The following is a 13,927-nucleotide window of genomic DNA, read 5'->3' on the forward strand; positions in this document are numbered from 1 at the left end:
TCTGATCTACCTATAAGTAAGAAAAGACTATTACTTGCAAAAATCATATAGATGGAAGTACTACATTGGTTCGTCTTATCTGTAATCAAATTGGTGTTCATTCTGATTAGAATTCCAGAGCTAAAACATACTCCCTATTAATGCAACTATGATGTACAGTAAAATATTATTGGTACAACTTAATAACCCTTAAGAAGAGTAATGTTCCAAAAATGTAATAATGCCATTAAAAAAGAATAGAAAAATAATCAAATGACTCAGTGATCTCTACAAAAATAAAATAAAATCGAACATAGGTTTATTAAGTCCAGAAAAATATAGTCAATAACAGCATTTAAAATACTTGGCAACTTAGCTTCTTTTGACAAGAGTCTTCACAATCTAAATTGTCATGATTAAGGCTGTACATTTAAAAGTAAAATTCTTAAGAACAGCAAAAGTTAAAAATGCTTTCTCCTAGGATCTTTTTATTTCCTTCTTCTTTAAATAGCTAAATCCAGATGATATTTCTTCAAATGTATTCCACTGTCTTTTTATAATGCCTGAGGGAGAACAATTTCAGCTAAAAAGTCATCTTCACTATCTATCCCAATAGCTCAGCACAACATCAAACTAACTAAAAAGGCTTCAAAAACCACTTTATATTTATTCTATATTAAAACAAAGTTACTAAAAAATAGCCTACTCCTTAAGATACACAGAGAATTAAGAAACAAAGCTCTAACACAGTGCTAAATTTCTGCATAATTTTGCCTGTACTGTTTCAAACAACTTTCAGAGGACTGTGACTAAGAGCGGATACCATTTCTGATACACCTTTTTTTCAAAACCTTCCTTCAACTTTTCACTTGGTTGAATTTTCTCCTCTCCCATCTTGGACTCTGCCCAATATTATCTATGCCATATGTGATATGCCACCTCTATTATCATCCATTTTCAGTTCTGTTTCAGTAATGGTGAGACCTCTCATCTCAGCATTAAACATCTTGCACATATACATTATGTAGAGTTTAATTGCTGCAAGAACTTTCTCACTGTAAGATAACAGTGTGATCCAACTTTCACTGTTTTAGGTAAAAATTAGGAATTGCCTTGCTTTTTATCAGATGGGTTTTTTTAAACACAAATACTTGAAAAATTAAAATTTCAGTCATTCGAATTCCAATTCACTATAAACAATGTCAGCTATTTTGATTCATTCTTCCAACAGATAAGTTGATTGAATCTACTGGTTATTTTGCAAAATGCTAGGGTCAAAAAGCTAACAATTAATGGATGGAAAATTCAGACTTGATTTCAAGTGGGTTGCTTCTGATCTATAGAGAATAGCTTTAAACAAATCAGAGTATGGGTTGGCAACATAATCCTATTATCTTCATAGTTGCATTTCCATTCATATGTGCTTGGCTTTTGGAGTTGGCAGGCCTGAGTTTACATCTGATCTCTGCCACTTACTTGCTGTGTAAATTACTAACTGTACATTAATTAACCTTTCTAAGCCTTCAGTTTTTCTCACCTGTAAAAATTAGTATAATAACTACCTTGTAAAAATGTGAGGTTCCAATGAAATTATCTATGTAAAAGCATAATAATATACTATTCATTAATAACTAAAGTTATTAGAGCACTACTAAGCTGAAATTAAATATGTTGAGATCCATAAAAGAAAATTCAAATATTTGTTACAGACAGATGGATGAACAAATTACCTAATACAACCTAGCCTTTCTTTGATTTCCTTCTTTAGGTTTTAACTTCAAGGATATTATGTTCTCTAATCCCTTTGCAAACTTTACAAAGTTACATAAAGTTCTATGTTTTTCTATCAAGTGTAGACCTTTTGGTAAAATACAAACATGCATTCCTATATAACTGGAAAAGTAGGGGAGGATGGATACAAAAGATTATGTGTAAGTAAGAACAGTATATATATAATACATAATTATCAAGAGAAAGAGAATATAATAATTTTGTGGTGAATATTTATAGGTTTTGCCTAAAGGCATCTATTTCTTGTTTTTGTGGAAAAAAAGAATAACCTAGTTATACTGTGGAAGAATCACTCACCCCTACTTTCAGCCCAGATGCTTATAAGAAAATGGACTCTACTCCTCCACAGGATACAGTCACACCAGTCAATGCAGTCCACTGGCCTGGACACAATAATTTCTTCAGGTCAGGGCATATTATCTACTTCAAGCTAATGAAGACCACTGAAACTCAATTCTGGGGTTTTTATTCAGTGTATGAGAATGCTGAGCTTTTTCTTCCACCTACTTGAATGGCATAATCATATGAGCGTAAGAATGTAGGGGTATAGCTGATAACACATCGAGCCTCAAAATAAAGCTACCTCACAGGAGATAAACTAGAGATGCATCAAGACAAAGGGACGAGATCTGGGAGCAAAATCAAGCTACACCTGAGGCCAATTTACCCTCTGCTTATTGGGCCTACATATTCCATTTTTTGCCATGAAACTTGAATTGGGTGTTCTATCACTTGTACATGGAAGAATATTAACTTAATTTAGGTGTTGTTTGCAAGATAATGGATTATCCCAGTGTTTCCCAAAGTGTATCTCATGTACACGGGTGAACATAAAAAAATACTAATACCAATGGATTTCTTTTAATGTGTGTAAGAAATACACAAATCTAGCAAATAATCCTATTATTTCATGGCTACCACTGCTTAGGAATAAAACTGAATCTTTTAAAAGTGAGTCGACTATAGTAGGTATTTAAAAATTAACTATATAATGTATTAGTAATATATACATAGCACATAGCCAGAATCATGAAGGTGATACTTGAATAATATGGGAAACTATGGGTTATCCAGAAGTTTCCCAGGGAAAGGAGAACTGACACTAACTCAGCCTTCTGCATGTGGATGCACCTATTGCTTATAATTACGAGTTGAGATGAAGTAAATAATAAATTAAGGAGGGCCATCTAGTGAATAAGGCTTAATGATCTTGCAGGAAGACAAAGTGGTTGCCAAGGAGGAGAAGAAGAACCAGAAGGACTGCAGACATAAAGGTTATCCACATAATTTTTTTATCTTTCTAAATCAGAATCCTCGCTGAATCACTGAGTCTCTGTCATGTGGTAATCTGTTATAAGCTTCCTTGAAAAGGCTCTCCAACTTGAAAAAAGCGGAAAACTTTTCTGCTACATTTCTTCTGATCTGCTACTACAGAAGATGGCTAGCTACAGGGTACCTAGAACACAGTCTTGGGTGAATTTGATTTAGCGCCTGCCGATTTGGAGCCTGACTTCGGTGTGTAGCTTAGTTTCCAACCACTGGCTGAGCCTCTAGTGAAAAAGTCAACACTTCATCTCATGCTCTGCTCTCAGGGAATATTTACTAACTGTTGTCCAACAACTTACTCTTTCAGATGTGAACACACCATCTTTAGCACTATACAAATAGGCCTGGAAACAGGAGGCCAATTTTATCACAAATGAATTTGTCACTACATATCTTTAGGAGTTGACTAAAAATTTAAGCCTTGAAAACTTGACTTCTTTTAGTTTGAAAGTTAGAAAATGCCAAGAGAATACATGTTTATTTTACATATTTGAATCAGAAATTAATGCAATCTTTATTAAAAATAGTGCTAAATATTTCAAGAAGGGCCAATCTGTCCAATTTCAGTTTGAGGATTATCTAAGCCAATGGTTCACAATCCTAGCTGCAAAAAATAATTTATCAGGGATTTTTTAAAAATAGTAATGCGAAGGCCCCACTCCTATCAGTTATATCAGAATCTCAGATGGAGGAAGTATTAGTCATGGTACAGTCTATCATTGTATTTTTAAGTATGCTATGCAAACACATTATTTTTTTAACTGTAAATACTTTAAATATAACACAATTTTACTAGCATTTTCCATTTATTAACTTGCTTTTCATAATATATTAGGACTCTTTTAAAAAGAAATAGATGTAGTTAAGGTTTCTCTTGATATCTTAAAGGCCCTATTTCAGCTTTTTACCCAAATCTTATCCTATGCAACCTTGACTAACTTCTACGCTATTCAATTCTGTAATTTCTGTATAGCCCTTGGACACCCGTAGTGTCCATTAAAGACAGCCATTAAAAGTGGCCACAATTTTGCAGCACTCCTATCTATGGTGAGGTCTATTTCCCCTTCTCTTGAATATGGGCTGCCTGTGAGTGCTTTGTCCAACTGCGTATGATAGAAGTGATGTGGTGCCAGTTCCAGACCTAGTCTTTGAAGGCCTGAGCCACCATTTAAGAAGTCTGATATTACCCTGCTGGAGAGACCATAGGAAGAAGTCCTTAGATTACGTAGAGCGGGAGGGAGTGCCAGCTGGCTCAGCCTTCTAACCATCCCTACAAGGTGACCAACATGTAGTGAGGCCATCTTGAACCTCTCAGCCAAGCCTGGCTTCCAACCCTACAGCATTGAATGACCCCAGTTAACACCATGTGGAGCACAAGAATCACCTAGCCAAGCCCTGTCTGAATTCCTGACCCATAATACTATTGCTTTAATCCACTGAGATTTGGAGCAGCAATAGATAGTTTTTTGCAGCAATAGAGAACTACTAAAAGTGTGGTCCTGCTTGCCATCAGCATTAGCATCACCTAGGAGCGTTTTCGTAGAAATTCAGATTCTTAGGCCTGACCCCAGACCTACTGAATCAGAATCTGCATTTTAATAAGATGCCTAAGTTAGTCATATGTATATTTAAGTTTAAGAAACACTGATATGGCCTGCCTATGTTTGGATGCCAAAGACATTCTAGTCAAGCTGCAAACTGGAGGACTAAATCCAAAGAGCATTCTTGATTCATATCAAATTGCACATGTGCTTTGTGTAAGGCACTGACTTAGGCACTGTGAGAGTGAAACCTCTTATGGTCCTTATTATATGTCTATGTGATCATAATTCTTTTTAGAAGTATTCTTTATTACCGCAGAGTTACCCTGAAAGCTCCTTGAAGGGCAGACCATGTCTTAAACCATTTTGTAATTCCTAAAGAGCCTCACATAAAATGAGATTTAAAAACTCTCTATTGAGTGGATGGAAAAGTAACTTAAAAACCAAAAACAAAACCAAACTGAACCACCCTACTAAAAATGGCAGTGGGTGATCTAGGATCTATCAGATCCTATGTCCACTTTTAATAGAGTAAGTTAAAAGAAAACAAAATAGTATATGTTTCATGATGTTTCTTTGTCTTACTTTTTCTATTTAAGCTTTGTTTTGCATCAATATAAAGGTCATTATTCAAACAAGTACTAGTAGCTTACTTGGGGCAGTTTGTTATAAAGCACCAATTACATCAGTTATAAGTACCAACTACATTCCAGGTATCATACTAAGTATTAAGGATATAGAGATGAATATAAAGACTCAGCCCTGCCCACAAGGTGCACCGTCTAATGTAGAAGATGGATTCACAAGCATATAATTCCAATATAATACAGGAAGGGACATATAATTTCATGATTGGCAAGGATCTTAAAGAGTTCCATATAATCAATGCTTTAATTTAATACATGAATCTATAATAAGATACCTAGTTTAAAAACCTTTAGTAATGGAAATTCACTGCCTCCTGGGGTGGCCTGTTGCATTTTTGAATAGCACAAATTTTAATTTTTTTTATCTTCAACTAATAATCGAAGTCCCTTGTAATTACTAGTTCTAGTTGTATCATGTCAGAGGCAACACAGAACAAACAATGTATGTCTGATGGCCTCTCCATTCTCAGTAGTCCAGAAACCTATGGGTGAGAATTGATAGTAGAATCAAGAAGAAAGGGATTTGAAGTAGTCATAATGAAAAATATTCTAGATAAGTTATAAAAAGAAGCTGAGGAGAAATGAAAAACAAACAAAACTCACTTGCCAAGAAACAGTAACTGCCAATAAAATAACTAACTCAATATTGTTGTGTAACTTTCTTTAGCAAAGATGTGCTGACTCCAAACCAGCACATAGAGAGAAATTTAGAGATCCAGAGCTTGAGACAGGTTCAAGACAACTTGCAGAAATGCATGGGAGCAGTTCGGTTTTAATTCAGTTCAGTACATATTTCATGACTACCTACTGTGCTACTTTGTGCCAAATTAGGAGAGCATATAGGGAAATACTATTAGTCTATGGAAATAATTTGCTTATGAGAATTTCTACTTCATGTCAGTTGTACTAGCCTACTATAATAACTCTTGCACATAAATCTTACTTTTCAAAAAAGTCTTACCTTTACAAACTTTGCAACAGCTGTGAGACAAAGTAATCTGATGAGACTCTGGACAATCCAAAGCTGGACAGCCTGAACTCTCAACAAGTTTCATGGTCTGGTCCTGTTAGACAACAGAAAAGAAGTGCTTCAAATTTTATCATTAGGACTTGTTAAGAAGTTTCCAGATCCAGCATCTGAGAAGGCTCTTTTAAGATCTAGAAATTTTTGTCCTGAGGACCTCTGCACAGGTCATGGCCTCACTCCCAAAATGACATTAAATCCCAATTGGAAAGGCTTTAGAATAAGCAAGTCTTTAGAATAGGAATCAGCCACACTGATTCCACCACACTGCAGCCATGTCTATAATTTGCCAAACATCTGGGTAATCCTGGAAAATTTTGCTAGTTTTACAACACATTTGCAAGCCCAGATGACAATTGTGGCAAAGATACAGTTTGAATTACATCAACAGCTTTTGGAAAAAAACAGTAAATTAAAATTGAGCCTTCGAAACATTTCAGTTTTCTTATAAAGTTTTACTATAAGGAGATTCTCACAGATGATTCTGGTAAGAAATATTGGATGTCTTCCAGAAAACTACAAGGAAAATGAGGGCAGGATTCTTGTCTCTTGTAAATTAATGTCTAGCACATTTTCAGGCACATAATTGGCACTTAAAAAATTTCTTGAATAAATGAATAAATCAATGTAAAATCATTGTAGTTCTTGCAGCCGAAAAGATTAAACACTTTCCAAGGAGAAACCAATACAAAATACATTTCTGATAATTGAAGTATTCTTGCCTTAGGAGCAAACATTTGTTTTCTATACTGTCGGTCTCCAATCTCCTAAAAGCAAGGATCATTAACTACGTTATATTATGCTAACCAATACATAAGTAATTAAATAACGCTTGGAACTTGCAAGCTTCTATTTTAACTACTGCTCAATAGCTTAGATTTGTAGATATAATTTCTGCAAGGAATGCTTTCATAGAAGAAGTGCACATTTCAATATCTGCCTTTTCCTGGCTCATTTATGTAAAGGACCTTCTCCAAATCATAAGCTCTTGTCAAGAAGTTTGGCAGGAGGCATGTATACAGTGGAGTCAAATGCTAGTCTTCTTTTGGTTTAGTAGTAATATCAGTTCTGGTAATCTGATTTTCTAAACCACAGTGTTTTTCTGTGTTACTATGAAAGTTACAGACCCCTAGGACTGCTATTATTTTCAAAGCCACAAAACTGACAATAAAAGAACAAACAGGGACTAGAATTGACAGCCCAGAAAATGGATGTGTGAGAGAGCTGTCAATTCTGCAACATAGTAAATACAGGAGCTAAGGGACTTGAAGGGAAAATAAACTGTGGAAGTCCTTAAAGTGAAGAATTTAGTACAAAAGCTTATGATGATCTGATAGAGCTGTGCTGTCCAATCAGTAGTCACTAGCTACATGTGGCTCTTTTACACTGTAATTGCAAAGTATGCAAGAGAGTTTGAAGACTTAGTGTAACAAAAGAATGTACAATATTTTATTAATAAATTTAATATTGATTACATGTTGAAATGATGATATTTTGGATATACGGGGGAAAATAGAAAAAAACTAGTCCAACAAAAATTACGTTTGTGGCTTGCATCATATTTCTATTGGATGGTGCAGCATTAGAAGGTAGAAAATGGTGCCTTTTGTTTGAGCAAATAAAAGGTAACATTCACTCATTTATCTAAAATTTATGAGCACCTGCTGTGTTGCCTCTATAACTGAACCTATTTAAAATCAAATAATCTTATATAATAGCAAATTTAAAATCCAATAGGCAATTATGCCAGTACATTTCTAAACCACAATTATCAGTATTATGAGACACATTCTGATAAAATGAATAGGATACATACACACACACACACACACACACACACAGAGAGAGAGAGAGAAGTAGAGAAACTTTAAATGCTCTCAAGATTTTTAAATTTAGAGCCAAAATTTTAATGTTAGAGATTACTATTAGAAGCCAGCTGGCAGAAGTTTTCTTCCCTCCTTGAAGTAACTTCTCTGAGTCTCTTTTCTCATTTTGGAGTTACTAGATCTCACTCTGTCTTCCAATTCTTTTATCTATTGTCGGACTTACTCCACTTAAAACGGCATTGGTGTAGGGATGCTGATAAAGGAAAATCCATCATCTTGAAATACAGGTTGAGGAATTCATTTTAATGTTCCTGTGCCTCTATTCTCTAAGATGAGAACCTACATCATTGGAAAGCTGATTTAAAACTAAAAGAAGCAGAGAGGATACTTTATAATGGGCATGAAGAAATCAGAGCTTTCATGTTCTAGAAATCAAATCTGTCACAGTCTTGCCCCTTTGCATCTCCTCCTTGCTTATCTCAAAGGATTTCCAAATTAAGATGCATAAACTAGATAGCTTCTTTCAGATTCAATTTGTCTTGGCAAAATTCTTAGGATTTTCCTTTCCCTCACTCTTAGCAATCATAGTTTATTGGTGATGCCAGCAGCATAAATCACTATCTTGATTTTCTACATAATTTATACATACTAAATCATTTCCCAAACCATGTACAGGAGGTATTTAAAGAGGAAAATTAACTATCAAATAAGAATGAAACCCTAAAGCAGAAATTTTATATATAGACAGTTTCCTTCATAAAGAATAAGGATTTTAATGTAACATTAGGGTCAAGAAATATAACATTATAATTTACAAAAGACAAACGTGAAAAGTGTTGTGAAACATATTTAGTTCTTCAATTAGTAGGTCGAGGGGCAAAAATTCAAATGAATCACATTTGCTTCAGAAACCTCGGCAAGTAAATTTGTAAGGAATTTCCCTTAAACTAATTTAAAACACTCCTTCCAAAGGGAATTAGATAAATATCAGTCTTAACTCCATCCAACAATTAATTTTAGTTAGGTAGTTTTATGTTTTGTTTTTAATTGAACTGAGCAATACTTCTCACATGGTACAAAATCATGAATGACAAAAAGCTAAGTCTAACTTCACCTACATTTTCCTCCCAAGAGCAAATAAGGAGCTTATTTGAACTTGGAAAATGTAAGACAACTTCACAAAGCTCTAATTTGACAAAATAGCATTTCCATTTCTTGGAAAAATTATTTTTCAACCACTAATTTACATGCTTAAAAATGAGAATTTCTTTACATTCAAACTATAATTAATATTGTGAATTTTCTCTTTGCATTAGAATTTCAAAAATGTATTTCAAGGCTGAGCTAGTAAAGAAACTTTTATTGTGTTTATAAATAGAAACAATTTTGAAAGACCCATGAATAGTCTTCTTACCTTGCACTCATAGAGAACACATACTCCAGAAGAGGAATAGACTGTATTTCTTTCTCCTTCAAAGTAGGTTCGTCCTTGAAATTGGCATATCGCTTTAGAGTAAAAAATACATATATATTTATTTTATTGGGAAAAATAGCTTAGAAGGGATCAGATCATCTTGTAACAGCATTCCACATGTTGTACACCTTTTTTCAACATGTTTGACTAACCAGAAACCTCAATTCAATCTACTGCAAGGCACATGTAAACTTAAATTAGTGTCATGCAAACTAAGTTGAGAGAGGAAAATAAGATATAAAAAAGATAAAGGGCAATGACATGTCTGAATTAGACTCTGAAAAAGTAGTGCCAAAAAGCAGACTTACAGCCAATTACTTGCCTAATAGATGATGTCCCACGTAGGGCATATTAAGTAGGCACTTAGGGCGGCAATAAATCAGGGGTAATATGAGACTCAGGGAACAATATGAGAAAAGTTTTTGTTTTATATACCATTACAGAATTTTAAAATAGAACATTATAATAGAAAGAAGGTATATTCATCTCAGCACATCCGTGTAAGTTTTAAGTTTTATGGTTTAGTGTCATTTTATTTATAAGTATGTATGGGTTAGGGCACCCCATCTAGGATGCTGAGAGGTCTTAATCTGAACCTACCTTGCTTCCATCACAATTAAATGAAATTGTAAAATGTAACCTTAGATTCCACGGGAAAAATATGTTTTTAATCCATAAAAATGCATAGAGTATCAAATAATCTTTTTCTAAAACTTGCAAAATATTTACAATTCACACAAACATTTAGCCAACAGAAATCATTTCCTTGTTTTGAAGTATTTCACACTACCTACATTGACTCATTACCTAAGGTGAAACAGATTTACCCTAAAGCTAATGATGCCTAATTTTCAGCATCCTTCTCTGGCTTAGGCTCCTTGTAAGATGCTGAACTAAGTTCTCCTTTCATAATTTTGTATTGTTTATCTTTGAAAGGGCACCCAATATTGTAGATGCTTCCGGTCCCCATAACATCTAGATCTACCCCAAGATAATTATTTCAAAGACCAGTGGAGGTGATCAACTGATACAGACTCCAGCAATTTGTTCCCCACATTTACTAAATACAATTTTTTATTTTAACTATACAAATTATATAAAGTAAATGGGTATATTTTCTTTTGATTCCACTGTGTGAATTATGAGAAACTGTTTCACTCTTTGGAATTTATATATCCTTATTACCTTTAAAAGTATCAACTTGCCAATAACAAAGAAGAAAGAAATTAGACATATTTTTATTTTTTAATTTTATAATTTATTTTTTTCTTTTAGAGACAGGGTCTTGCTGTGTTGCCCACAATGGTCTCAAACTCCTGTCCTTAAGTGGTCCTTCTGCCTAAGCCTCCCAAAGTGCTGGGGTTACAGGCATGAGCCACCATGCCTGGTCTATTCTCTTAATAATATTAATATATTGTTGTACAAATATTCATACCCAAAGTATAACCTGACTCTCACTTTCCTTGAAAAACTATTTTAAAGTTGCACATTTAAATAATGGAAACCATGCACATTTTTAAAAATGTCATCCTTCAACTGATCTCCTTACACAGCATTTATTAACAAATTTGACTACATAATGCATATCTCCTAGCCAATTGATTTTGAACTTTTTAGAGCTTGCTAGCAAAGAATAAAATTTACTTGCACTAATCATATGACTTAAAGTCTGGCTAAAATATGCTCACTCATGAATATTCAAAATGAAACTATGGATTTTTGTCAGTTGCATACTATCTATCATATTATGAATTAAAATGGTATGTGCATTTACTTAATAAACATGATTGATGGCAAAATATATCTCTCTGACATCTAATTTTTAGGATTTTTTTGTTTTTATGAAACTCAGTAACCTCAACATACCAAGACCTAGCATATTGCATGTTTAACTATACTTAATAAGTACTATATTTTATAAGATAATGAGAATAAACAAAACCTTTCTTACATCTATTCAGTACCTGCCATTCAAAGGTTTCTAAGCCTATTATATTATATGACTTGATAACTGTAGCCTATTCAAGTCCAAGCGTATGTGGAAGAAAAACAATGGTGCTCTAAATCTTACACAGAGGGGAAAGGAAACATTGTAAAAAAAAACACAAGGGTAAATTCTCCTTATTCAAAGTCTTTTGATAATTTAATATTCATGTAGAGCAGATGGGCCTTCTGTTCGAAACTCTTAATTCAAAAGACTCAAATAGGCAACTTGTGGGACAATAGGGCACCAAATGGAGCTTGGCAGGGAGGGAAAAAGCACAAAAATGAATGAGGTAACAATTGCTTAATTCTCTTTCAAGCAATGAGCACAAGCAGGATGAAGTTGGCTTAGAGAGAACCCAAAGTGAGTGATTTTTATCTCATTTCTTTTTTGATCAGTTGCTGTAATTCTCCATAAGTCTAATGTTGACATGGAATATTCAGTAATACTAGTAGGATATTTCTTCCCCAGACTCTTTAGAGGAGAAATGTGAAGAAATTCAAAAAAGATATAATGATTCCTAAAAACACTGCAAAGAATCATAAAAATGCCATTAGAATGGCTCTAGGAGTTTTCTAAGAGAAGACTGAGAGAGTAACAGTCATGTTAACCTATTCATACATTTAACAAATATGTACTGAGCTCTTATTACATGTTAGATATTCTCCTAGGTACTGGAATTCAAAGACGAATTTAATGTGATTCATGCCTCAATATTTAGTAGGGCAGACAGACTCATACACAACTAACTCTAAGAGAAGTCAAACTGAAATTCTATGATTAAATAATCCATAAGTTACATGGAAACTCAGGAGACCGAACGAACTTCTAAGAAGGGACAGCTGGATTAAGATTAAGAAAATAAACAAGGGCTGGTTAAGGATCCAGACTGTGGTAAAAGCAAGGGGTCATCATTACCCTAGGGCTAAGGAACAAGGGAAGAAAATGGTTTTACTAGAGTCCAGTGTAAGCCAGAATTGTGGAGGAGAGGCTGCCTTGTAAAAGCTGTAATCATGAGAGCACAGCTACTGCCAGAGACATAGCTTGGTGCAGGAAAGAAACATAGCCAACCTTCTCTCCTCCTTCCTCCTGCCTTCCAGTTTCCTGCCAGTGTCTCCCATTGGTGAACGCTACTTGAAACTAGCTGGCAAGGAGACCAGAGTGATGCAGGCTGCAGAAGTCAGGCTCCTGGGGGACAGAGGACAAAGAATGGAAATGGGAGTGTGGGGTGCCCAGGAACAATAACAAGAACAAATGTCTATTACGTTAATTCACTATAAGCCATTAAGAGGTCTAGTTTACCAGGATAGCTTGCTCAGAAGGGCATGAGAGAGTGGAACACAGAAACAAAAGATTTGAAAGAGAAAACAGATATTTTTAAAATGTTGTCCCTCCTTGAGATTATCAAAGTGAGTTTTATAGGCAGCCAGAGGGTAAAATGAGGGAACTGAGCTCTGGGAAAATCAAGTGTGTAAACAGGGGAGGGAAAGCAGATCGGGCCTATGCCCTAATTTTAACCAAGGTGAACCCGTGCAGGTATCAGGTGCAAATTCTGAGAGATAACAATAATTGCTGGCTACCACAATGGCTACAGGACCATCCCTGGAATTCTCTAACTGAAAAGTATCTGCCTTCTAACCTCTCCCCAGTAGAGTATAAAGTAAGAAAATTCACTTCCTCAATAAAACAATAAAGGAATAATCATTTTTACTATATTTGTTGCTCCTTTTAACCATGTTAATTGCATGCACATGTTTATAGCCAGAGGCTTCATTTCTTCCCTAGTTTTGTTGTGTGGCTTGTGTATATGTGAGTGAATGTGTACACCACGTTAAGTTCTTTATGATGTAACTTTGGATTTCTACACCTCCAGTCACTTACTAGCTCAAAGCAGAACTGTTTCAATTAGGCCATATTTTCAAAAGTCTACGCTGAGTAATTGATTGAATACATTATGTGTATATACTTTAAGATACAAAACTTCTAGGGAGATGTACTTAATTTATTCATACAGGCTTATCACTTTGTAGACTAAGAAGCTATACCATTTTGAAATCATATTAACCCATAGAACCACAGCTACTCGTTAGTTATTAATATTAAACAATGTGAAATGCATATTTACTCTGACTCTAGTAGGTGCTGCTGTTGGCATAACTCCAGGGAGTGCATTCACATCATGGTCTATGTAATTTAGGTCACCCAGAGCTTTCCTGCACACAGTCTATTCAGTCATAAGTGGAGACATTAACAACAACTTGGAGAAATTCAATAGGACAATATAACACTTGATGTGTACGTTCTACCAAGGCTATCTTAAACATTACAAATTGGA

At 34.6% G+C, this 13,927-nt stretch overlaps 1 protein-coding gene across 8 annotated transcripts in view; it reads right to left on the bottom strand.

Moving 5' to 3' along the window:
- The window catches only part of NELL2 (neural EGFL like 2), a 361,455-nt gene that overhangs the window by 189,979 nt on the left and 157,549 nt on the right, over positions 1-13,927 (bottom strand). For all 8 annotated transcript variants that reach the window (XM_054526601.1, XM_054526600.1, XM_054526603.1 and 5 more), the window contains 2 exon segments: positions 9,549-9,640; positions 6,246-6,348 (listed from right to left, as the gene is read on the bottom strand). In XM_054526601.1, coding sequence (XP_054382576.1) covers positions 6,246-6,348; positions 9,549-9,640 — 195 coding nt within the window.

The sequence above is a fragment of the Pongo abelii genome, chromosome 10 (assembly GCF_028885655.2).
Source record: "Pongo abelii isolate AG06213 chromosome 10, NHGRI_mPonAbe1-v2.0_pri, whole genome shotgun sequence".
Classification (NCBI taxonomy): domain Eukaryota; kingdom Metazoa; phylum Chordata; class Mammalia; order Primates; family Hominidae; genus Pongo; species Pongo abelii.